Source organism: Pogonomyrmex barbatus, unplaced genomic scaffold, assembly GCF_055798465.1.
Source record: "Pogonomyrmex barbatus isolate J1 unplaced genomic scaffold, ASM5579846v1 scaffold2, whole genome shotgun sequence".
Taxonomy (NCBI): domain Eukaryota; kingdom Metazoa; phylum Arthropoda; class Insecta; order Hymenoptera; family Formicidae; genus Pogonomyrmex; species Pogonomyrmex barbatus.
In genome coordinates this window covers 22,886,642-22,913,158 of record NW_028297116.1, presented here as the reverse complement: position 1 = coordinate 22,913,158, position 26,517 = coordinate 22,886,642, and the positions used below count along the sequence as shown (strand labels likewise).

The window sequence follows — 26,517 nt, the reverse complement described above, 5'->3', positions numbered from 1 at the left end:
CCTCTTACGGAAAATAAGTGAAAAAAATGAAAAAAATGAAAGTAATGAAACATTTTTTATCTTGTATCATTGTATGTTTTTAAAACGGTCACCCATCCTACTTGGGATCTTACTCAATGCTGCTTATTGTAATAATGTATATATTGTCGCACTCGCGGCGGGTTCATTCGCGCCAGGAAAGGAAGAACAGTTTAAAAAAGAAACACACTTTATTATATACTGAAGCACGGGAGTAATAACAAGAACTTTCACAATCAGAATTCGCCGCAATACGGCTCAAACTCGCGCCGCGCCGTCGACTCTCTCACCACAATAATGCTTGATAATCGTTTGACGACCGCGTCGGCAAGGAACTTCAGATTGGAAATCATTATGAGCGTCGAACGAAACACCGCTCGGTCGTAACACTATCCCTCTCTTCGAAATTGTCGTCCCGATAATTCCAGGGAAAGATAATTCCTCTCCCGATAATTCCTCTCACAGAAAAGTCGGCTTCTTCTTCCATAGTGAAGTTCTCAGGGAATCTGTCGGCTTCTTGCTCTACCCCGAGCTGCTGCTGCGGATTACTGAGCGCCGAACCAGTCCCAAACTTCACCCTTCCCGGAAGTTCCGTGCCGCTGCGAGATTATCTTCCCTCTTTTTTCTTCTTTCGTGATGCTTCTTTATCTTATGCTTGTGTCTTGCGCACTTCTCTCTTGAATCTTCGGACAAGGGGGGGAAGCTTCTGTGAACTCTTTCGTCCTTACGGACAAGTCCCTGCCTCGACATTTGCCCTAAGTCTGTCGGAAAAACCACGGTTCAAAAAAACCGAGGACGAGGCGGACTTCTTAAAAAAAAAGAATTTCCTTAGCCGGATGTTCGGGCAAATAGTAGAAGATCTTCCTCTTAAAGCGATGCCAACAAACCTCAAATAAGAAACATAAACATAAACATCTACTTAAAGAACTTCTTTTCAAATTAATTATTCTCCCCCAAAAAATGAAATATCTACATATCTCTTTTTACACTTACAGACTCAGCTTCGATTTTTTTCCTTACAAATTTTTTTCCTTTTATTAAATTTTTTTCCTCAAATGGAGCTAATCTATCTAAATGTACTACTTTATTTTTATGTCTTTTTGTTTTTCGAATGCAATAAACTACATCGTTCATTTTCCTAATCACCTCATAAGGTCCTTCCCAACTTACTTTGCAACTACTTTGCAACTTGAGAGCCCTATCTCGCATTCTTTGAGGATTATAAAACCAAACTTTCTGCTCAGGCACAACATTTAGTCGCCTATCCTTCCAATCGTAATTCATTTTTGTCCTTTGCGACCTTAAATTCATACGTTGACTCGCAACATTATGAATATGAATCATTCTCTCCCTCTCTCAATCTAAATGAATATCCTCCTTCTTGGAGAACATTATCGGTTTCAGGAGGACAATCACGAAGAAGATCTAATTTCGGCAATCTTAATTACTAATTACTCTACTCAAATTCAATTCTGCAGGAGTAAAATCTGTGACCTCATGCTTAGAAGAGCTGTGTAAGCTAAAAATCTTAAAGGAAACCAAAGGAACCAAACGATCCCAATCTCTCTGATTTTCTGAAACAAATTGAGATAAATAATTTAACAACATCTGATGTTGTCGTTCCACCTGACCGTTGGATTATGAATGAAGAGGAGTAGTGTGAGTTTTCTTTATTCTTAAAATTCGACATAACTCCTGGAACATTCACGATTCGAAATTCTTTCTCTGATCCGTATGTATTTCCAATGGCACTCCATGCCTACATACTATCTGACTTACAAAGACTTCTGCCACCGTATTAGCTTTGATATTTCTCAATGGAAAAGCTTCCACCCATTTTGAGAAACAATCAACTACTAATAAATATTTATTCCCGGAAGATGAAAATGGTAAGGGACCTAACATATCCATCTGCACCCTCTCAAAGGAAGCACCTATATTATAAATCTAAAAAGCAGATTTTCTCTTTCCAGCAGGACTTTTTTTAGCTACACAAACTTTACAGGTTCTGATTCAATGTTCTACATCTTGTTTGCATGTCGCTTAAAAGAAACGCTTCCGAATCTTTTCAAGAGTTTTATTTACTCCAAAATGTCCCCCTGTAGGAGAATAAACCTCCTCCAAAATCTGTTGTATCATTATGAGGAACAACAATTTGAATAACAGTTTTCAAATCAGGAGACTCCCATTTCCTACAAAGAACTCCATCCTTAATAACCAAAGAATCTTATTGAGACCAATAAATTTTCGAAGAAGCATTCCCGGAAATAATCTCATGTCGAAGAGGGCGTCTACCTATTTTCTTACTCCGAAGAATTTCAACAATCGAAGGATCTTCTAACTGTGCTTCCCGCCAATCCTTCGATTCTCTTCCCTCTATCCTTCCTAAATATTCCCCTTTGTTTTCCTCTTCTTTTCTTCCACTCTGGCGCAATGACGCAGTCACTTTCCGCACAGGGGCGTCTTGATAATCCATCAGCGTTCCTATGCTTTCTCTGCTCGATGAGAAATTTCGAAATTATATTGCTGAAGACGTTTCAATCAGCGGGCCAACTGACCTTCTAGTTCCTTAAAAGATATCAATCAACGAAGAGAAACAGTGGTCAGTTCTTATTAAGAATTCTCGTCCAAATAAATAGTGATGAAAACTTTTCAAAGAGTCAACTATTGCTAACAACTCTCTACACACACACAATAATTTCTTTTGATTTTACTTAACACCCTATTAAAATAAACAATTACTCTCTCCTTTCCTTCTTGAATCTGAGGTAAAATAGCACCAATGCCATGATTCGAGGCGTCAGTATCCAAAATGAATTTTTCTGTCTCGATTAGAAAGAATAAAACAGGAGAAGAAATCAAACATCGCTTAAGCTTTTCAAATGCCTCCTGACAATGTTCATCCCAAACAAACCTACACTGTTTCTTCGTCAAGGAAAATAGGGGTTTTGCAATTTGCGAAAATCCTCTAACAAATTTTCTATAATAGGAGCAAAACCTCCAAAAACTACTTTCTTCTTATTCCGCGGAACAGACCATTCCTGTACGGAAGCTGTCTTTTCAGAGTCAGTAGAGATTCTTTCTTCCGAGACTTCATGTCCTAAATATTTAACTTTCCTTCTAAACAGGGAACATTTCTTTGGATTTATTTTTAAATTTGCTGCCCTGAAACGAAGAAAAACTTCCCGTAGATTAGCCAACATCTCTTTCAAAAGTTTTACTGAAAATCACAACATCATCTAAATAAACCAAACAGATTTTATTTAATATTTGATGAAGAATCTTTTTCATTAACCTCTCAAAAGTCGCCGGGGCATTACATAATCCAAATGGCATCACAGTAAATTGCCACAAACCGTTACCTATTGAGAATGCCGTCTTTTTCTTATCTTCTGGACGAAGTTTCACTTGCCAGTACACACTTTTTAAATCCAACGTGGAAAACCAAGAATTTCCTGACAATCGATCAAGAAAATCATCAATTCTTGGCAATGAGTAACAAGTCCTTCTCAGTGATTGCATTGAACTTTCTGTAATCTACACAAAACTTCAACGTCCCGTCTTTCTTCTTCACCATAACCGCAAGTGAAACTCAAGGACTATGGGATTCTTCAATCATCCCTTGCTGCTTCATCTCTTCAAGAATTTTCTTCATCTCATCTCGCATCTGTAAGGGAATACAACTAGAAGTCTGTTTAATAGGATAGGCTTAATTTTCCCACAGAAATTGAATGCTCTATTACCGAACAATTTCCCGCTACAATATTTTCCGAAAAGATATCCTGAAACTTCTCGAGAAATTCAGAAAAACTTTTCTTTTTTTTGTAAATCATTTAACTCTACCGAATTCCTATTGAAGAAATCTAATAAAAATTCAGGAATCTTCCTTTTTGAGAGACTAATACAAGAACAAGATAGATTCCTCTCTTTTCCAGAATCGTCATTACTAAAGAGCGAATTGAAAGATCCCCGATATTCTGCCCGACTTTAACAAGAAAATCTGCTCCCAAGATGCATTCATCTTCAATTTCAGCTACATATCGAAAATTCTAAGGAAAACTTCTCTAACTCGACTTTAACATTTGTTTTAAAATCAATGGGAACTTCTTGCCCAGTTGGATCTCAATTTTCTATTCCCTACCTAAAACTGTTGTTTTCCCGGCCTAATCAATTTTTTATTTAGAATCGAAACATCTGAGCCCGTGTCAATTTTGAAAACACAATTTTAATCATCTAACCTTCCTTGAAAACAAAAATTTCTCGATTTCCCATTTAAATTCCCGAAAAAATTCCTTTTCCTTGCGGTATTACATTTCCGTGCTGAGCCCTGCGTTACACCGCTGCAAAACTCGGCGAGCCTGAATTTCCCTTCCTTGAATTAACTAATGAAGGGCATCGGAAGTATCCCTTAGCTCCATTGTCAGTCAGCATTCGTTGGCTCCTCTTTTAGGACCGAAAGTTTCCTTTTGTTAGTGTTAAAATTATTAAATTTCTCGCGATTTTGTTTGTAATCACGTGCGTAAATTTCTCCTTTGTTCAAAAAGTTCCGTTCATGTCCAATCTCAAAACTAATTTTCCCCTTTCGGTCTCTCTCCTGAAATTTGGGAAAACTATTTTCTTTAATAATTTTTACCGCCATGGCTCTTTCCACAACGACTCTCAAAGATGTATGTCCTTCTATTTGAAGGATCTGCTTAATAAAATCGTCTGCCAACGCGACAATAAATTGCGAGCACGCAATTTTACCCTGTACGCCAGGTGAGCACTTCGGGTAGGCTAAACGAGACAAACGCTTCAAGTCCGAGCCAAACGCAGTCAAATCTTCCCAAAATTTCTGCTTCCAATTTATAAACTGCATGTAATAATTTTGTGCCGAAAGTTTTTTCGCAAAACATAACTCTAATCTTGAGACTAATTCGCTATATTGCGAATTTTCCAATTCCGTTCCCCCCTCTAAAACTGAATGCGCCTCTCAAACAAGAAGCCAATACAATCACTTTCTCCGAATTTCCCCATCTATTTGCCCGAGCAATCAATTCAAATTGAGATAAAAATTCTCGCAAAGGAACACTTCCGTTATATATGTCGGGCTTTAATTTTAAACCGAAACCGAGACTTAAAATTGGATTTGACTGGCCTGGTATGGATAGTTCATGCTCCTCGGACTGCCGCATCGATCCTCCCTGCTCTTCCGCTCCGCGTCGCCGCTCCGCTCGCTCCTCTCTAAGAAGACGAAGCTCCTCAATAGTCATACGGAGAACCATCTCCAAGTTCGGATCGTTTCCGGTTCCTCCGTTCGCACACAAGCTCTCTTCCTGGCCGAGACATCTCGTCTCCCCGACACTCCTTCCTGTCTCACCTCTATCACTGTTTCCTTTCCTTTCAATTCCGCTTGACGCTTCATCATGTTTTTCTTATCCCGGACGAGTCCCCAAAAATGTCGCACTCGCGGCGGGTTCACTCGCGTTACACTCACGCCAGGAAAGGAAGAACAGTTTAAGAAAAAAACACACTTTATTATATACTGAAGCACGAGAGTAATAACAAGAACTTTCACAATAAAATCAGAATTCGCCGCGATACGGCTCAAACTCTCGCGCCGCGCCGTCGACTCTCTCGCCACAACAATGCTTGACAACCGCTTGACGACCGCGTCGGCAAGGAACGATTTTCAGGTTGGAAATCGTTATAAGGGTAGCGTCGAGCGGAATACCGTCGTAACAATATTGTAATATATGTATATATGTGTATATCATTGTATTGTTGACGTGTTGTTCTAAACACGTTATTGCGATAAATATCATCACATGCTTCTGTGATCGAAAGGATAAGATACCTGGATCTGCTCGGTAAGCAGATCCAGGTTCGATTCCTGACTAAGGTAATATTTTTCGTAAAATAATTATAAATTTTCACGACGGGTTCATAGTCGGGCCCTGTGACGCACACCCTCCCTTCTTATTTGCTTAACTTCTATAATATAATAGGATGAAACCTGAAACTGAAATGATAATATAAGTGAACATGGAATTTTGATATAAAATATGATAGCTCCGGTTAATGAATGTTACTATATTGTCATATAAATAGTCTTAATTTTAAAATCTTGATTGCATATGTAATTCTTGTAGATAATTTAATTACATATATAGATGCGTGAACTTATATTATGTTTAATGAGAATCATTTTTATTATGAAAATTGTTTATAAATTGAATATATTTTGTTTATTTATTTATGAATTTGTCAATAATTGTATTAAATATGGGAAATATTTTTCTTATTTATATATTACAGTTAATTAAGAAAGATAATAATTAATAATGTTATTTCATTATTTATTCATTAAAAATGACGATTAAATGACAATATATTTATAACGGTAATATTTCGTGACAAATGTTACGTTTATTTTACGTCATTATTTAGTACACTTACGTCGAATGACGAAAAATAATCTTAAATCATCGTCATAATGATGTCATCTTGCTACTTGGGATACGACAAATTATATTCTACACAGAATTTATACTATCTTAGTAGAATAATCTTAGTATCTTCGGTATGATTATAGTACATTCAATATAAATACAGAATATTCGTATGAGTATCATGTGCTAATAGGGTATATTCGATATATTCTGAAGATGAGCTTAAGAATATACGAGAAATGATATACTATGATATATCAAGATGTCATATGAATGTTCTTTGGTATATTAGGCAATAGTACGTATGATCACAGTACTTTCAGTACGAGTGTAGAATATTCGAATGATATCATGTGCTATTAGGGAATAGTAGTAAACCTTTTGCTCTAAGCTATAACCTTGTTTTAAGTAGTAAGTCATAGTAAATGTTCTTACGTCAAACTTGTCTACAATGGCTTCGTTTCGATATTCATTGCCAGTACTGAAAATATATAGTTCAAGTCACGTATATTATAAATTTTCAATACTGGCACTGAATTTCGAAATGCAGCCAATGTACCTGAGACGCTACAACATCAATGAGCGAAGAACAATACAAAACGTAAGTTATATATTCAACATTCTGTTTGAAAGTATATTTCAATTTGTTTGCTAGGATGTCTGATATTAATGAAGAACATTTTGTCGATATTGATGATGAACTTTTAATTTCGATCGTCCAAGCAAATCCTTGTTTATATGCAAAAAATGATAAAGATTTTAAAGACATTAAATTAAAAGAAATGAAATGGTAAATGATTACTGCTTTTGAATTGTACAAGTAAGTTAAGTTAGAGCATTTTGATTTTCTTGAAAATAAAACTCTTGTTCATCTATTCCTATATATTTTTATACTTCAGACAATGAATATAGAAAAAAGCGCTGGAATTCCTTGAGGAATCAATTTAGTAGAAAACTGAGGCAGCAGAAAAATCAACCATCAAGTTTTAGAACATGGCCTCTCATGTCATGCATGTCATTTCTTACGCCTCACATTCAAAATAGAAAGTATGTATATTTAAGTCCTTTTTTTTTAAATGTGCATCTAAGTAAACATTAAATTCTTTTTTCAAAAGCTACAATAAATACAAATTGAAACGTATAAAATATATTAAATAATATAGAATATATAATAATAAAAATAATTTCTTGATTTATTAGAATTATATCTTATATCTGTTGTGTGTAATTGAAATTGTGTATAATAAGTTAAAATAAATTCAAAATAATTATTTTTTTGTATATATAGAAGAAGAATTTTGTATATATAGATGAACAAGAGGTTCATCTACAGAAATCATCCTCTAGATATAGTGAAACTTCCAGTAGCTGCTCATTTGATTCACCTGTCCGATCACCTTCTACTTCTTATGCACTTGTTTTATGTATTAACTCTGAGTATTTTCTTTAAATGCTAATCACAATACATTATTAAACAAAGATATTATAACATTATTATTTTTTTCTTTCTTTCTAGATGTCAATTTTAGATATATTTTTTTCAATGTGCGATCTATTTTCTGATTTCAGAGTGCTTAAGTAGTTCTTCTACAGAAAATATAACAAGGCCTGAATTTTATATATAGATGTCACCAAAGAAAATGAAAAGATTAGAAACAATCCAGAGACTCCCAAAACGCACACAAAAAGAATTTTAGTGCCTCTTCTTGATAACTTTGCAAAGAAAAAGAAAATGCTAATGATTATCTTGAAGGTCTGCTTAATAAATCATCGCTCACATAGAACCTAACCTCCAATGGACGTCCATTGAACTTCCATGGCTTCATTAATTTCCATCGAACGTCTATTTCCACGATGGAAATCAAATACACGTCTATTAGAGGTCCAGGGAACTTCCACGATGAATGGTCCTCTAGGATTCCACCGTGGACATCCATTAGCCGTTCAGTGAATCTCTATGGTGGATGGTGCTTTAGGATTCTACTGTGGACGTTTATTAGTCGTCCAGCTCCACGGTGGATAGTCCGCAAGGATCCCACCATAGACGTACATTAGCCGTCCAATCTTCACAGTGGATGATTCTACACGGAACATGACATTCATTAGAGGTCAACATAACGTCCACGGCCTCCATGTGACATCTATCTCCATGATGAAGCTCTAATGGAGTTCTATCCAACTTCCATTAGACGTCTTATGGAGATTGTATGGATGAATTACAGATGTTTCATGAAACTTTCATGGATTATACACAGAGCTTAATTGGAGATTTTAGATCCTTTGTAGATGATTACTTTATGATAAAAATTGAGAATATATACTTATAAATAAATTAAAAATGTATTGCATATATCTTATTTATTCGTATTTGATTGTATATAAATGATTATACCAAACACAAGAAAACATATATTGTTGAATAAAAGAAATATCTCACGTATTTAATATATGATCAATAAATATATAAATGAGTAAATAGAATATATACGTAAATTTATACTACTCATATGGAACATGATATTAAAAATTCATTTATAATATATAATCTTCACACCTTTATATATATTATCGCGCATCGGCGGATCACTCGCACAATACTCTCTCATGCGACACGCGTAAATAAATAAGTCGTATATAAAAAACGAATTTTAATAAGCTCAACAATTTACACAACTCGTTTTACAATTCCAAAACCTTTCAAAATCGTCTCTTACGAATTTCAGTCGAATTTATTCAATCAATAAATCAATAGTCCATAAACAACGGCGCGTTGGCAAGGAACGATCTTCTCAAAATTATTCGGGGATCAAAAACGAACGGACCACTGCTCGGCTACAACATAATAATTAAATTATCTACAAAAATTACACACGCTATCAAGACATTGACATTAAGACTATTTGAATCTTACAATGACAATGTGATAACATTTACTGATCGGAGATCTGTCATATTTTTACATCAAAATTCTAAGTTTAATTATGCTATTATTCTAGTATCTGATTTCAGTCGATTACAGAGGTGAAGCAAGCTCGACCGTGTATACTACAAGAATGGGTAACCCTCAGAAAAATTATGACATTTACAAGATAAAAATAGATTTCATTAATTCCATTGCACGTTACGTATGTATGTGCGCTTCGTTCCTTCAAAGAAATATTTTTATTCAGCATTATAAAAAATTCTTTTTATTAACTTTTTCTGTAGAGGTCTTTTGGAGAGTTCATGGACATCTAATAGACATCTATTAGAGATTTTTGTTCCGTGTGGGTCATCTACCGAGACTTCATGGACCTTCTATTAGTGATCTATCTAACGTCTAACAGACGTCTAATAGAGGTCTCATAGATTTCATTTTTATAATTTTAATGAATTAGATGTTACTTGGTAAAGTAAGATGATGTTGAAATAGTATTTTTTTTCTTCACATAAGATTTTATTTTTATAATTTTAATGAATTAAATGTTACGTAGTAAAATAAAAAGAAGGGAAAGAAAATGTATATTTAAAATGTATATTTGTGATAACATGTTTTCTTTTACATGAAATATAGTTTATATAGTTGTGTTTAAATGTTTAATAAATTTGTTGACAATGTTTTAATTACAATATAAAATATAGTTTGTATCGTTATATATATATATATATATATATATATATATATTATGTATATGTATATGTAATAAATCAAGATTAAGTGATTAATTAAAATAATTGTTTAATATTTCTTTCTCATTGAAAAATTTTTATAAATAAATTTTGTAAATATATTATACAATATAAACCAAATATTTATATCTCTTTTAAACATCGTTTTCTTGTACACACATTAAATCCTTTTAGAGTATTATTTGACATCTCTTTTGAACATTGATAATTTTTATGTAACTTTTATTTAAACTTGCAAGAAAAAGAAACATTAAATAAATAAATATCTTTTTTTATAAAAAAATAAAAGAATTATAAAATTTATCAATTAACTGTACAACTACAGAAACAGTTACAAAGAATCGAAAGCCAAGTTGAAACGTTTATATAAAATGATAATGTTAATATTAACATTTCAACTTCCTATTCTTCTGAACTTTATTCTTTGTTATTCAATTAATGATTAATTAATTTTAGTATTTTTTCCCCACCACAATTAAATAAAGCTAGTTATTTTATATTATATAAATATGTATATGAATGTGATCTGGAAAATAAAAATATGTATGAATGATAAAAATATATATGAATGTTATTATTTTATTACATGAACATTTCAATTCGACTTTAGATTCTTTTCAACTAATTAACTAATTTCAGTATTTTTTTATTTCACTATTTTTATGTAAATATGTAATTACATGAAAGTTATCAATCAATGTTTAAAAGCGAAATAAATGATATCCTCAATGGAACTAATATGTGTGTACAAATGAAATCATTTTAAATCAGTATAAAAATATATAAGTATTATTATTTTATTATATGATTTCAATTCGACTTCAGATTCTTTTCAACTAATTAACTTTTCAACTAATTTTATTTCAAATAATTTTAGTATTTTTTTATGATTTGTATGAAAATATGTAAACAGATAAAACTCCAAGAATATCTTTTTATTACTTCAGGTTTATGTTATCTAGATTCATACTCAAATACATATTCATATAATATAAAACAACTAGCTCTATCCAACTGTGGTGGGGAAATCTACATAATATCGAATTTAAATGTTCATATAATAAAATGGGAACATTTACATATATTTTTATATTTATTTAAAGCCATATTTAAAGCCATATTTTAATGTCGCCTTAATTTAAAAGATTTCATTCACTCATACATATCAAGTCCTTTTAGAGTATCATTTATGTCTCTTTTAAACATTGCTTTCTTGTACACACATACTAGATCCTTTTAGAGTATTATTTGACATCTCTTTTGAACATTGATAATTTGTATGTAACTTTTATTTAAACCTGCAAGAAGAAAAAACGTTAAAATAAATATCTTTTTTTTATAAACAAAATAAAAGAATTACAAAATTTATCAATTAATTACACAACTACAGAAACAGTTACAAAGCCAAGTTGAATAATGTTAATATTAATTGAAACATTTATATAAAATGATAGGGGGGAGGGCCGCGCATCATTAGCATGGAGATCCTCCCTCTTGGCGCCCGGTTCTTAGACCGAGACTGGGGAGGACACCACCCGCTGTAATAGCGGGTCCTGCTGGTTCACCGCGACGATCGGGATGGACGGACCCCTCACGAAGGAGGAATCCTAGAGGGAATCCTGGGGAGAGTCTCCTATCTGATCCTAAGAAGCATGGGGGTCGATGTCTCCGGGCCACCTCCCCCTTCGCAAAAAGCGGGATTGGTGGGAACCGGGACGTCAGCGGGAGGGGGTGGACCCCCCCCCCGGGGGAAAGGGGCAAGGTTGCCCGGCCCGGGGGACCAACTCTCCTCTTCAAGCCCCAAAAGAAGAGTGGCGGGGGGGCGGGGGGGCGGGGGGGAGGCGCCCGGGGAACGTCTCAGCCTATCAGGGCTGATAGACCTACCTACAGCGCAACCCTCCCGCCCTACCGCCGTCCAAGGTGAATGGGCGACGGTCGAACGCAGGGGGAAGGGGAGGAGGGTAAGAGCGGGGGGACAAATGTAGTCCCCCAGAGCTTTGGCCTCCCTCCTCCACCCAAAGAGAGGAAACCCCCAGCACAAGCTGAGGAAAAGGGGGCCCCCGGGGAAAAAGTTCTCGAGAAAGAGGCCCCCTGGTACAGCAGGTACTCTTACCTGCCCCCCGGGCGGAGGAGGCCATGCGCTATGTACGCCAAGTGGTGGATCTAAAGCCACTTGGCATCTCGGGCCTGCGTCCGAGACGGGCTGTGATCGGGGCCCTCATATTAGAGGTCCCCGGTCAGGATGGGAGGGCCAAGGCGGACGCCCTGGTCCTCAAAATGATGGAGGCATTCTCCGGCCGCGAAAACATCAAGGCCCAGCGGCCGGAGAAGACGGCGGACTTCCGCATCAAGGGCTTGGAGGACTTCGTAACTTCAGAGGAGGTTGCGGGAGCAGTGGCGACCCGGTGTGGGGTTCCGGTCGAGGTAAGGGCCGGGGAGATCAGGTGGGCTGTGGACCTGCTGGGTGCGTTGCTCCTTGCGGCTGGCAAACACGCTGACCGCGGAGGGGAGGTTGGGCGGTGGCCCGTGGAGCGGCTGGCGGCACGGTCCCTCCAATGCTTCAAATGCATGGGGATGGAACACGTCCGCCAGATCTGCATCAGCGAAACGGACCGCGGCAGGACATGCTACCGCTGCGATCGCGTGAGCCACCGCGCCAGCCAGTGTGACGGTTCCGTTGGGTGCCCCGTGTATAGGGACGCGGGGCGAAAGGCCGACCACAGGGTGGGGAGTAAGGGTTGCCTTGCAACCCAGAAAAGGAGGGGCGGAGCCTCCCCTCCCGCCTCTTCCCAAAGTGGTCGGCGCCGCTAGGGACACCTAGCGGGAGAAGGTTCAACCGAGCCTCCTCCCGCGGCCGGCGCGAAGCTCCTCTCCATAAGGAGGGAGAATCCACCGAGATTGATATCCGGCAAGAAGAGGAGCATCCTCCTCCTCCACTGCCAGAACAGGGCTCCTTCGCTCAGGAGGAGCCCATGGACATTGCCGCGGAGGTTGAAGCGGCCAATTAGCATCCTTCAACCTCCTGCAGGCCAATCTCAACCGCGCTCGTCGGGTCCAGGACCTCTTTGACCAAAGTCTGGCAGAGCGCGGTTGTGGCTTAGACATCGCCGCCGAGCCCCACTCGGTCCCCAAGAATCACCCTTACTGGTTCGGAGACCAAGAGGCTGCGGTGGCGATCATTTGGAGACTCTTATAGGGCCTATCCCCCTTGACGGAGAGGAGGGAAGGATTTCTGGCGATGAGATGGGGGCCCATCCATATCGTGGGCTGCTACGTCTTCTCAAATACGAACCTCGCTCAGTTTGAGGAATATTTGGTGGGGGTGAAGGATTGCGTAGAATATTCCCCCATCTTATCATCATTGCCGGGAACCTGAATGCAAAATCCGTGCTTTGGGGCTTCCCGATGATGAACCAAAGGGGCGAGGCTCTGATGGGCTGGGTGACGAGTCTGGGCTTGAGTGTCTTAAACTCGGGCCCGAAACCCACATGTGTACGGTGGAACGGGGAATCGCATATAGACGTGATGTTTGCGACTCCCCCAGCCGCACGCATGGAGAGTGGCGGGTGGAGACCTTCATGGAGATAATGTCAGATCATCAATATATCTCCATGAAGGTTGACACCCGCACAGTGATTGCCACCGGCCGACGGGGAGACGGCCCATGAAGATGGGCCCTCAAAAAATTGGACAGGGACCGCCTAAGAATGGCAGTTCTTATGGGCCACCTGGCCAGGTAACCGCCGGGTGACCGAGGACGAGAAGGAGGAGGCCGAGAGCGTGGTGAGCATTGTCGCGGACGCATGCGACGTGTCCATGCCGCGCTCTCGGTAAGGCGGCGGGTCGCGTACTGGACGACGGAGATCGCGGAACTTCGCGTCTCTGTCGTCCGCGTCAGAAGGCTATACACGCGAGCCCGCCGCCGGGAGAGCGCCGACCTGGACGCCGCCTGGGAGTCCTACCGAGCACGGTAAGCCCTGGGCGGCATCAGAAAGGCAAAGATCGAAGCCTAGGAGGGGCTGGTCTCGTCCCTGGACGAAGATCCGTGGGAGTGCCCATACGAATTGGTTCTCAATAAATTGAGACCTTGGGCGCCCTCACTTACAGAGAGATTAGATCCCCGGCTTCTTGAAAGGAACGCTATTTCCTCGGAGGGACGGATGGTCCCCCCCATCCTCGCTACCGGGTCGCAAAGCGTAGCCCGGTCGGGAGGCGGGGGGGCTAGGGGTCAGAGACGAAATGAAGGAGGTGGCCAGGAAACTTGACCGGCTCTCACAGCCCGGACGGAATACCGGGCCGGATATGGGCCACGGTCTTCGACATGGTCGGTGCTCCTCTGAGGCACCTGTTCACTAGGTGCCTCGAAACGAGGACATTCCCCCAGATCTGAAGGAGGGCGAGTCTAGTCTTCCAGAAAGAGGGCAAGCCGCCGGACGCCCTCGGCATATAGACCTATATGCCTGCTGGACGACGTGAGCATGCTCTTTAAGCGCATTATCGCGACCCGCGTCGTCCGGCATATGTTCGGAAGTAGCTGTAACCTAACGACTTCCGTGGGGGACGATCGACGATCGATGCTATCGATCGCGTAAAGTCCCTCACGCGGGCCATTACTGGAGCCATTACTGAAGGGGGGGGAGTTGCGCTGCTAGTGTCGCTAGACATAGCAAATGCGTTCAACTCCCTCCCCTAGGACAGAATAGGGGAGGCAGCACAGTACCACCTCCAGGAGGTGCTAGGTGGCTACTTCCAAGACAGAGTGCTGGAGTTCGTCAACGCGGACGGACTCCAGCACTGAAGAGGCGTCACACGCAGGTTCCGCAGGAGTCCGTACTGGGGCCCCTGCTATGGAACCTCGCGTACAATATTGCGGCCTCCCTCCTGGCTGCTACGTCATCTGCTATGCAGATGACACGCTAGTGGTGGCCGAGGGGGATAACTGGGAGAATGCCCTGATGGCGGCCGACGAGGCCGTCGCCGGTGCCATGCGCGCGATCAGCGCCTTGGGGTTAGACTTGGCGGTCCACAAAACAGAGGCCATGTTTGTATACAATGGCCTCCATGGCTGCCCCCCCCCCCCCCGGTGCTGATCGGATCCCGTGGAAGTAGGACCCCATCTTAAATACCTGGGTCTCACTCTGGATGGCCTGTGGGGGTTCAGGAGACATTTTGATCTCCTGGCCCCCAGGATGGAGGCGATGACCAACAGGCTTAGTCGCTTTCTGTCCAATCTGGGAGGTCCGGGCGCCAAAACGAGGCGCCTATATGCGCATACCCCACGCGGTGGCCCTATATGGGTCGTCGATATGGGCTCGTCGCCTGGTGGAAGATAAGAAGAGCCAAATGAGGCAGGTGCAGCGCAGAATTGCGCTGCGCTTGGCGAGGACCTATAGGACGGTGTCACATGCAGCAGCCACGGTCCTGGCCGGAACGCTCCCCCATCGACCTGCTGGCGGCAGGGCACGCCGAAGTATATTGGTGTGTCCGCCAGCTGAAGGCTCGGGGAGCAATCCCTACGGCTAGGACCGTGGAACCAATCCGCCAGGAGGCGCGACGCCGGATCGTGGAACGCTGGAAAACCTGACTACACGAACTCGGCGTCGTAGGCGCCCGGACTGTGGAGGCTATCCGAATCTGCCTCGAGGAATGGCTCTGCAGGGCCCACAGGGCCTTCCGGTTAGTACAGGTGCTGACCGGCCATGGGAGTTTTGGTCGGTACCTGCACCGAATCGGAAGAGAGCGCACGGCACAGTGCCTGTACTGTGCGGCGGGCGAGGACACCGCGCAGCATACATTCGCAGAATGTTTCGTTAGGAGGACGAGCACGGTGTCCTCGCCTCAGTGTGCAACAACTTCTCGCTGCCGGCCGTCATTAATAGAATGGTCGGCAGCGAGAACGTTTGGAAGGAGATCTCCTCCTTCTGCAAACATGTAATGTCGTAGAAGGAGGAGACGGAGCGGGGCAGGAGGGAGGAAGAGATGCCTCTCCCCGACGGCTGCCCCGGACAGGGAGGAAGGAGGGGATCGCGGCGCTGGCTACCGTGGCGCCAACGGATCCTCCCGATGGTCGACTAACCTCCCCTGGGAGGGAGAGGAGTAGCCTCCTTCCCCCATAGTCGGAGCGATCGGACGGCTCGGCCAGCAAGGCCGAGCCAGTGAGGACCCCCAACGCTGGGAGGGCCCGCATTCGTGACGGCCCCATTGCACCTCAGCCTCTGGGGATCTGCGCCGGGGGAGGGGGGGCCGCCTTATTCAGGGCTTAGGTCCGCCTCCCAAAGGGAGTATGGTGGGGGAGAAGGCAACTTCTCCATCAGGAGGAGCGCGCCCCGAAAGGGCGCGCGGGCGCGGGATCGGGAAGTATACTGCAAGTGTTCCCCGATCGTCCCAATTATGCGCCTGGGATGGCACCCGAGGTGAGGTTTTAATGGGTAGGGGGCCGCGATTAATTGCGGCCCGAGTCCCACAATCTCCCGGGCGAGCTCAAACGCCCGGGAGGTTAGTGCGTAATAGCATTTCCTCACGTTAAAAAAAATTTATATAAAATGATAATGTTAATATTAACATTTCAACTTAGCTTCCTATTCTTTTGAACTTATTTCTTTTATTCAATTAATAATTAATTAATTTTAGCATTTTTTCACAATTAGATAAAACTAGTTATTTTATATTATATAAATATGTATATGAATATGATCCAGAAACATCGAGTTGAAATGTTCATATAATAAAATGGTAACATTTATATATATTTTTATACTTATCTAAAGCCCTTAATTTAGAAAATTTTATTCACCCATATATATCATGTTCTTTTAAAGTATTGTATATGTCTCTTTTAAACATTATTTTCTTGTATACACATATGAGATCTTTTTAGAGTATTATTTAACATCTTTTTTAAACATTGATAATTTTTATGTAACTTTTATTTAAACCTGTAAGAGGAAAAAAACATTACAATGGATAAATATCTTTTTTTTATAAAAAGAAATAAAATAACACAACTTACACAATTTACAGAATAACATAAATTTACACAACTTATAGAAACAGTTAGAAAGAATCGAAATCCAAATTGAAACATTTATGTAAAATAATTTTTCTGAACTTTATTCTTTGTCGTATTTCTTTCATTCAATTAATAATTAATTAATTTTAGCATTTTTTCCCAACCATACTTAGATAAAATTAATTATTTTATATTATATAGATATGTATATGAATAAATATGTCTAGATAACATCAACTTGAAATGTTCATATATAATAATAAAATGGTAACATTTATTTATATATATTTTATACTTATCTAAAGCCATATTTTCATTTCGCCGTTAATTTAGAAGACTCCATTCATCCATACATATCAGGTCTTTTTAGGATATCGTTTATTAAATATTAATAACAATAATGTAACTTTTATTTATGTCTCTTGACTGCTAATAATTTTCATGTAATTTAATAATATAACTTTTATTACATTTTAACCTGCAAGAAGAAGAAACATTGAAATAAATAAATATCTTTTTTTTATAAAAAGAAAAAAGAATTATAAAATTTTTTCAACTTGGATTCTTATTCTTCTAAACTTTAATCTTTGTCATTCAATTAATGTTTATAAATTTTTATAAAAATCGTGATTTTTAAAAAAGAATCTGAAGTTGAATTGAAATGTTCATGTAAAAATAAAATAATAAAATGAAAAATAGAAACTTGCAAAATATAGTAGACACAAATATGAGTTACACTCCGAAACAAATTATCACAAACTGTTAAACTCGCCGCAAACGTCAACATCGTTGACCACCACTCGGACGTGCAGAAAAAGAATAAGCATACTATGCAATAGTAGTAAACAATTTATTAAATATACTGCTGTAATGTTTCCTTTTCAATACACGCGTATTTATTATTATATTGATACCCGAGAGATCTACAACCAAAAACACTACCGTGTTTACATCAATCAATCAATCTTATCGACCCAGCGAACATTGATTCGCTAGATCCTACAGTACCCTGACTTATCAGTCTGATAATCCATTGAGTCGATAAGATTAATAATGACATCTCGTGATAGACGTTGCAGCCGTACAAAGGCGACGATAATAATGAATTTCTTAAAGCACCGACAAGATACTATTAAAGACCAACGATCTTACGGGAGTTAACGGGGCAGGAAAAATTCACGCTAACGCCCTCTTCGAAAAGTTGCGGCCAGAGGAAACAAAATGAGAAACATATCGATAAGATATTATTAGATTCACAGTGAATACATTTCGCTTTTCTTATCCCAAAATGTTATTAGTATTAAGGAATTCGTACGGCATAGCAAATAATGTAAAAATTAATAACGTAATAATAGTTTACAAGAAAATAAAAATAGATTTAAGTTAAAAAAAATAATTATATAAATTATATATTATATTTATAAATGTCAAAATTATATTAAATAAGAAAAAAACAAATACTTAAAAACAATACAATTTAAGAATTCCGTATAATTAATAAATTAAAGTAAAATTAACAAAGAGACAATCGGAAAAGTATAAGACGCTGGTCGAAATATTTTTTGTGATTAGAATTCTTACCAAAGCTTTAATACATTCAGAAGTATTCTTATTTTTCTTTTATAATATATTTTATATTTACAGTTTATATTTTCTAACCGTAAATATAAAATATATTGTAAAAGAAAAATAAGAAGAAGCAAATGGAGAAGGGATAAATATCAGAAAACTAATATTCTTATAAAATGGAAAATAATTTATCTATATACACACTATGACTATAGATGTGCTGGACCGATTTTTTTTTCGATTCTTTTTTTAAAAAATATTTTATTTTAGAAAATACTTTAGAAAATACGTTAGAAAATACTTTATTATTATTTTATATATGCACGTCATATGCATATGCATATACGCATGTCAAAAAGGCTTCCGCAACTAACAGATTACTACTTACACAGTATCACCAATTCACAGAAATTAAATAGTGTTGTCTAAGGATTTTTGTTACTACCAACATTATCCCTTCTTTTTTTATGGAAATTGTGTAATCTTCTACTGATTATGAATATCACGATTTTTTTATAATTCTCTCTGTATTTTAGCTATAATGTATTAGCGAATCTGTAATTCATAGCCGACCGCGAGAGGTCTCCCCATTGTCTCCGACCCCCCTTAAGGCTTAAATCATTTATTGTAGACCGAGACTAATGGCAATGAATTTTGAAACACAGAGCACGCCTAAAAGGAGTAAAATCACGGAACGCTGCGCATGCGTTGGAATTTTATTTAAAATTGTATTTTTTTTTTAATATATCGGAAGAAATTGTAACGATAATCTTCAGTTTCAATGCAAGCCGACGAAAATAATAGGAATTTATTTTGGTATATAATTTTCATTTTTATCGTATATTCTGTTATATTATAATGAAAACCGATATAATTTTTTGCATTTTTCCTATTGCTATTGAATCTTATTACATAATTCATAACCTGAAAACGTTATCCAACGGTCTTGGAGAATAGAAATATCGGTATTAAAGCGAGTAATAATTGTACCAAGTAATAAATACTTTCTGTTTGAAGGTTCGGAAACAAGATACTCCAAATGATTTCGTTAAAATGGATAATAATCTATGGTTCATTGGCACCGTTTTTTATCACGCTCACTCTGCTTTATATTTTCGGAGTTGCGAGATATATTACTGATTTTGAGGAGAATACATGTGAAATGACATATATGTTCGAGTTCCCGCAATATGTGGTATGTAGATGCATGGATCGTGTCCGACTGCTATCCTCTGATTTTTCACCCAAGTTTTTATACATGATTGGAGGTGGCCTATCATAAGAGTAGGGATTGTACTTTGATCTGCAAGCTTATCTCGATTCCTTATCTATCTGCTCTAAATTATGCTATGTTTGTTCTTTCCCACTAAATTTATCATTTTTTTTCTTTGTTTTTTCCATGAAAGTCATAAGGAAAAGATATATTCTTTTTTCATTTAGTAGATATAACAAAATATTTTGAATAATATTTTAAATAGAATATATACATTTTTTAAATTAATTCTCTCTATTAATTCTCTCTATTAATTCTCTTTATTTTAGAGGATATCTTTAAAAAATAATATAGAAGAGAAATACCCACGATTTGGATTATATGCCTATGGAGAAGGCGTTCTAACAGAAAAGTTGAGAAGAATGCATTTTTCTGGTATACCAGTTCTCTTCATACCAGGCAATGCTGGATCTCACGAGCAAGGTTCATATGAGTTTATAAATACATTCTAGAAATTCAATTTTTACTATTATGAAATAGATATTTAAATTTACATATTTGCATTTCTTCTTTTCAGTACGATCTATTGCTTCAGTAAGTTTAAGAAAAAGCCGAAAGACTTCCTTTCATTTTGATTTTTTTACTGTTTCATTCAGCAAAGATTATTCTGCATTATATGGAGGTATAAATGAAAGAATAATATAGAAAGCATTTATCATATAAAAATAATTATATATTTAATATGAATTGCTTGTACTTCCTTCAGGTGTGCTTATGGAACAAACTATGTATGTCTCACATTGCATAAAAGCTATATTAGCTTTATACAAGGGTAAGATGGACAGCGTTGTGCTAATTGGTCATTCTATGGTAAGACCTAAATATATATTACAAAATTTAATTGAAATTAATCGGCATCTTTTTCAGGGTGGTATTATTGCGAAAGGAGCTCTTTTGCTGGCGCCAAATATGAATGCTTCATTTGCAAGTATGATAATAAACTTGGCCACTCCTCATACTCCCTCGTTGGTTCTCGATGGTGTATTTGCCAATTATTATTATGAACTAGAAAGACATTTGTACAAGATTAAGGCTGCAGGAGTAAAAGTAGTATCGATAGGAGGTGGATCACGTGATATACTTGTACCTGCTAGGCAAACTTATGATCGTATTGCGGACATAAACGTTCTTTCTACGAGTGTGCCAGCCGTTTGGAGATCTACGGATCATTTAAGTATTTTATGGTGCAAGCAATTAGTATTCGCAATCGTGCGCTCGCTATTTGATTCTGTAGATTATTTGCAAAAACCACCTAAAATTACATCAAATTCTGATTTGAAAATGCAGGCTCTATCCTATCATTTTTTACAAGTAAGTAATTATTGTTTACTAACACGATTTCAGTACAAAAAGTTTCGTAAACATGTTTCTCAGGAATCCATTAGACTAATATTTATCTTCGATCTATTTAATCTTTCATATATATATATTTTCTTCACATGATACCTTCACTTGATAGATATTGTCATAGAAGTTTAATCGTGATATGCGTAATTGCTTACTCATACATTCGAGGAGAAAAATGCCTAGCAATTTTAGATTCTGAAGTTAACGAATTCTATTAATGAAATAAAATAAAATTGCAATTTTAGCATACTTCAGGGAAAAAATTATATGATTATGCAGAAAAAATTCAGTTTGAGGCCAATAGCGAATGGGTGAGCATACCTCAACGGTATGTTTGGGATAGTAAGAATGTAGTTGAGAAGTCATCCATCATATATCTTGCAGTGGAACTGTTTCACAAATCTGACTTCTTAACTATTGATACAATAAATTTACGAAACAAGGATTGGCTATTTGTGTGTTCAGCATTGAATAAACAAGGCCAAAAAAGCATTTGGTAATATTAAATCACATATTATTACTGTGACAACAATTATTTGATAACTAATATTTTATAACTAATATATATATATATATATATATATATATATATATATATATACTAATATTTTATAACTAATATATTTTTCAGTGAATGGGGTTGGAATTTGACAAACAAGACGAGAATTTTACCTGACTCTTTATATCGGTCGAGAAGGACCATTGATTTAAATTTAAAAGAAATAACATACTCGCACATAACACATGCTGTTGTGAAAATAACTCCAGATGATTTGAAGAAAAACAATCAAGTTACAGTCAACTTTGATTCCTATTTTTACAATAATCGAATCGAATCTACAAGAAATAGATTTTTACATCCTAAATATCTCTTTGGCTTTCGTGGACCCAATTTGATTGAAACCGTCAAGGGAAGTATAAGATACCATGTAATACTTCCTAACATCATGGATGCAGTTGCGATTGAATTAAAATCACCAAATTGCAATAAATATCACGCCATTGTCGAGTTGCTAGAATCATGGAATGTAGGATCGACTCAGTCAAAAATCTTTACGAATGTGTAAGTGTATTTATTAATAAAATGAGCTTTATATAAAACTCTTCTTTACATTTCATTATGATGCAGGGATGATGGCCCAAAAACAATGAAAATACAAACACTCTACGGACGTCCTAATGAAATAGCAAGTTTAAGAATTACATTGGAACCAGAATGTATTTATATGATTAATATTCAACCTGGAGGAATCATCGATAAGATCTCTTGTAGAATACGGGATCGTTGGCCGTTGCTTTACTTGACAGTTATCAGTTTACTTCTACTTTTCGTTTCTATAAGGATAAATTATTCGGACATATTACCGATGATATTCGTTACCATGATATTGTCTTATGTCTTCAACGTTATGTATGAAACCGGTATTGCTTTCTGCATTATTGCTATATCTGCCATTAGTGTGTGCTTCTCCGTTGTATTTCTTGGTTCTGTTGTACAAAGAATAACTGTCAGGTATGACTTTATATTTATATAAAGTAAAAATATTAATATAAAATAATAATAACGATATATTCTTAATATTTTCATAAATCATATCTAAAAATATATTTATATTTTATAGATTCTTGGCACGTGCAATAACATTCTCAATAACATGGTCAGATTGGTTATTGAACGGTTTAAATCAGCTACCATTTATTACAACTGTTCTCATACTATCTCTAATTCCAACAACGTGTGGAGCTCTTGCCATGTTAATTTCAGTATTCTTTTACTTTCTTAAATTAACAAGGATGTATGAAGATTATTTAGAAGACATACTAGTGACTCCATTCCGACAGTTTGCTTGGTTTCAACGTTTGAAGGGTACAACAAATGAAGAAGAAAACGATAGAAGCATCAGTCAAGAAATATACAATCATCTTCTCTTATTCTTATTGTATAGTTTTGCTGCGATTCCAGCAATTCCATCTGTCTTAGTTTGGGCGAAAAATTTCAGGTATTATCTGTGTGTAAAATTCTCGATTTAAAACTTTCATTTTCTCATTACAATAATATTAAATTGTGATAATGGAAGCAATAATATTAATCGACTCATAATTTTATATCTATTAATGGAAAATATTCTTATTGCAGCTATGATATGAGACTCAACACAGAAGATCCTGTTCTTTTGACAAGTTGGTCAATATTAGTTATATGCAGTACATTAGGTATACAATTTTCTCCTAACCATAAAGGATATCGCTCATTTGTATTAAAATATATATTATGTTTCACGAGTTGGGTCATTCTTTCTATGACAGCAGCTCCGCGTCCGTCCTTTTATCAATGGTACATGCCACCTATTACAGCTGCAATGGTAATACTCATCACACTAAATTCCATGATTCCTTAAGGATCGTTTCATAAAAATAAAAATCGCATGCGCGCGGCAGAAATTATATTTATAATGTACAATAATTGGAAGAAAATTATGTTTACAATTCTTCTTATATCGTTCATCATTCGTTTCATATAAAAATCTAAGTTCATAGCTATGACAATACGCATTTGAAATTTGCGTCATACGCAAATATATTTACATATTTTCATTATTATAAATTAAATGATTATAACAGCATGCTGTGACATATAAGTATTATTTTATAAAAATAATCAAAATTACATACTTGGGTAACATAAAATTTAGAGCAATTTGTTTACTACATATCACATGAACAATGATTACGAGATAGTCAAAATATTTATATAATATGAAGGACTCAGTTCTTAATTTGTGATATATGTGATATATAAGATAAGTCTTGTTGAAATTAATATAAATTTGTTAGAAAATTTAGTCTTTTATTTAAAATATTATTTAATAGTTTAATATCACTATTCAATTATATCATCTATCATTATTTTATATATTTTTATAGTAACTTCAGTAACAAAAAAATTTTTATTTTTATACATTTTCCGTTGCACACTATTGCTACTAAAATGTCTACTATCATTCTAAATAATATATAGTTTTTTTCTATAAAAGGTTTATTCCACAGACGAACTTTCAACGTTTGTATTTTCTACACTATATACACATATCTGCTTTTTAGTAATGGGATGTACTCCATAATTTGCTACCATGCCCATTTGATGGCGGAGAAACTCTATTGTTTTTGTTGCTAAAATTTTATTATTTGCATGTACTTCTGAATGTTGCATGAATTCATTTACCTAGAAAAATAATAGAAGTTTGTAATTTAAGCAGTGACATTTCGAGATACAATGTGTTGCACACCGCAATATATATTTTAATGTTATATCAAACAAATATAATATTTGCAGATTTTGTTAAAAATTTATGTACAAATTTAATAGAAATATAATTTTGGATTTTTGGCTATGTAAGAAAAGGATTTTATGATGCAATTTCTACCTTCATCCATTGACATTCCAAGATCTCTCGTTTACATTTTTCAATTTCAAAATTCTGAGGTGTTAAATATGCGATCATATATATATCCGAGCATCCAAAGGAGTAATCGTGTCCATGTCTAAAAGATATTAAACATTTGAAGTTGGTCTGAATTCCCGTCTCTTCCAGAACTTCTCTCTTAGCTGCTGCCTCAATATTTTCACCTGACAATTAAATATATATGTACATATATAATGAAATACTATGTACAAGATGCGATAGCTCTTTAAGATACCTGGTTCCACGTAGCCACCTGGAAGTTTCCAACTTGCTTTAACAGAAGCATTTTTCAGAAGATATTTTTCTTTAATAACAAGAATTTCATCAGTGTCCTTGTTGAATACAAATGCACCAACACCTAGAATTGTATGTGCATATTTTGGCACATTACAGTCCTCGTTGGTTGGCAACCAACGATACAACATGACATATTCTTCTCTCGCATGATGGAAGACAAATCCATGTCCTGTTAATATCGGAACCCACTCAGTATGTGGTATGTGTACACGAAACCATATAGTACGTTTGTTGTCTTTTGTCCATTGTTTTAAAGAATCTATAAAAACATTTATAATTTGCTTAATATATATATCTTAATAATATTATTCTAATCTTTAAGCTATTAATATATTCTGTCATAGCATGACGATTTATTTCTTTAACATAAATAAAACTGAAGAATAAGAACTCTTTGAGCAAACGAATAAAGAACCATAAATACTATCATTTCATTCTAAATGCATGCTTTTCAGAAACAAGTCAGATTCATCCAACTTAAAGAGAACAAAGGTTCTTTAAGACTTCTTCCCATTACTTCAATTCAATATATTCCTCTTATAATATGCAAAATAATTATTTGTATTTAGAAATATAAGGGAAATATAAGAAACAAGACAAATGCGTTTCTTACCTTTAAGACGCTGCGTGAATACTTTACTGTCGCAGGCCTCTTCAACCGAGTCGACCGTAATACCATTATAGTGATCGCTATGACCATTGAAGATTTGTTGGGTCATCGCGGCGTGCAATGTGCTCAATTGTCCGATACGCGTGCTGTGCGAGAGGAAAACTATGAAGTCTCGCGCAATCAACGTTCTCGTAACGCGAAACAATATCGCGCTGTGCATCGAATATGGTCGAACGATCATATGCCAAGATCCACGAGATTCTTTTTTATCAAACCATCATTATGCGATCTTGTCCCAGGACTGATAACGGAGATCGAATTATCAAACTACACGCGTCACGATCACGCGTAAGTAACGTATCGAGGTATTTTTCCTCATTTTTTTTGCCTCTACGTTGTCCTTCAGTGGCAACGTAACCTCGATGCATCGAGTCTGATCAAACGTCATATTTTTCGTCTTTTGCAAAAATGTCGAAATGACTTTCATCAAGATCGATGACTTGGTACAAATGTGCCGAGTGCAATTAATCGACGTTATCGCCTATGCCTAAACATTAAAGACATTATTGTAGCCAATCATAGTAATCCAATGAATCTTCAAACACGTTGAAGAAATTCATGGAGACAAGATGAAAAATATCGTCATTAATATCGAGGGCGTTGATGTGCCAAACTGTTAAAAGTTATGTCGATATTACAGAGATTCAAATATATCTTCAGTATTCAGCGCGAGATTTCGGGATTTTTTTATGAAGAAATAGAGGTTATAAAAGATGAAAATAAATACATCAGGATGTAAATATGTAAAAACAGAGTTATTAAACGAAACA

General features: G+C 36.9%; 2 protein-coding genes and 2 long non-coding RNA genes across 6 annotated transcripts in view; 2 read left to right on the top strand and 2 right to left on the bottom strand.

Moving 5' to 3' along the window:
• LOC105430145 (uncharacterized) overlaps positions 1-9,146 on the bottom strand; it is a 33,660-nt gene extending 24,514 nt beyond the window's left edge. For both annotated transcript variants that reach the window (XR_016139405.1, XR_016139404.1), the window contains exons 1-2: positions 9,004-9,146; positions 8,240-8,530 (exon numbers count right to left, since the gene is read on the bottom strand). This is a non-coding gene — a long non-coding RNA (uncharacterized LOC105430145). The remainder of the gene's footprint in view (positions 1-8,239; positions 8,531-9,003) is intronic.
• On the top strand, positions 3,848-8,241 carry LOC148936764 (uncharacterized). Its single transcript, XR_016139410.1, has 4 exons — positions 3,848-5,899; positions 7,105-7,269; positions 7,349-7,496; positions 8,019-8,241. It is a non-coding gene; the product is annotated as an uncharacterized LOC148936764 (long non-coding RNA).
• Positions 9,147-19,352: 10,206 nt separating the features above from the next.
• Positions 19,353-24,718, top strand: PGAP1 (GPI inositol-deacylase). 2 transcript variants are annotated; one of them, XM_089077337.1, is made up of 11 exons: positions 19,353-19,512; positions 19,714-19,891; positions 20,239-20,392; positions 20,487-20,591; positions 20,676-20,779; positions 20,837-21,280; positions 21,562-21,812; positions 21,948-22,379; positions 22,446-22,829; positions 22,939-23,316; positions 23,454-24,718. In XM_089077337.1, the coding sequence occupies exons 1-11, from the start codon at positions 19,478-19,480 to the stop codon at positions 23,713-23,715; spliced, it is 2,727 nt and encodes a 908-aa protein (XP_088933463.1). In that variant the 5' UTR covers positions 19,353-19,477; the 3' UTR covers positions 23,716-24,718. The 2 variants fall into 2 exon arrangements, with proteins under 2 accessions (XP_088933463.1, XP_088933464.1); XM_089077338.1 differs by lacking the exons at positions 19,353-19,512; positions 19,714-19,891 and having other exon boundaries at positions 20,241-20,391; positions 20,566-20,591.
• Positions 23,746-26,381, bottom strand: LOC105430147 (uncharacterized). Its single transcript, XM_011643524.3, has 4 exons — positions 25,691-26,381; positions 25,016-25,336; positions 24,742-24,944; positions 23,746-24,539 (listed from the first exon to the last, which is right to left on the bottom strand). Exons 1-4 carry the CDS (start codon positions 25,926-25,928, stop codon positions 24,354-24,356), a joined length of 948 nt encoding a protein of 315 aa, XP_011641826.1. The 5' UTR covers positions 25,929-26,381; the 3' UTR covers positions 23,746-24,353.
• Between the last annotated feature and the right edge of the window lie 136 nt (positions 26,382-26,517).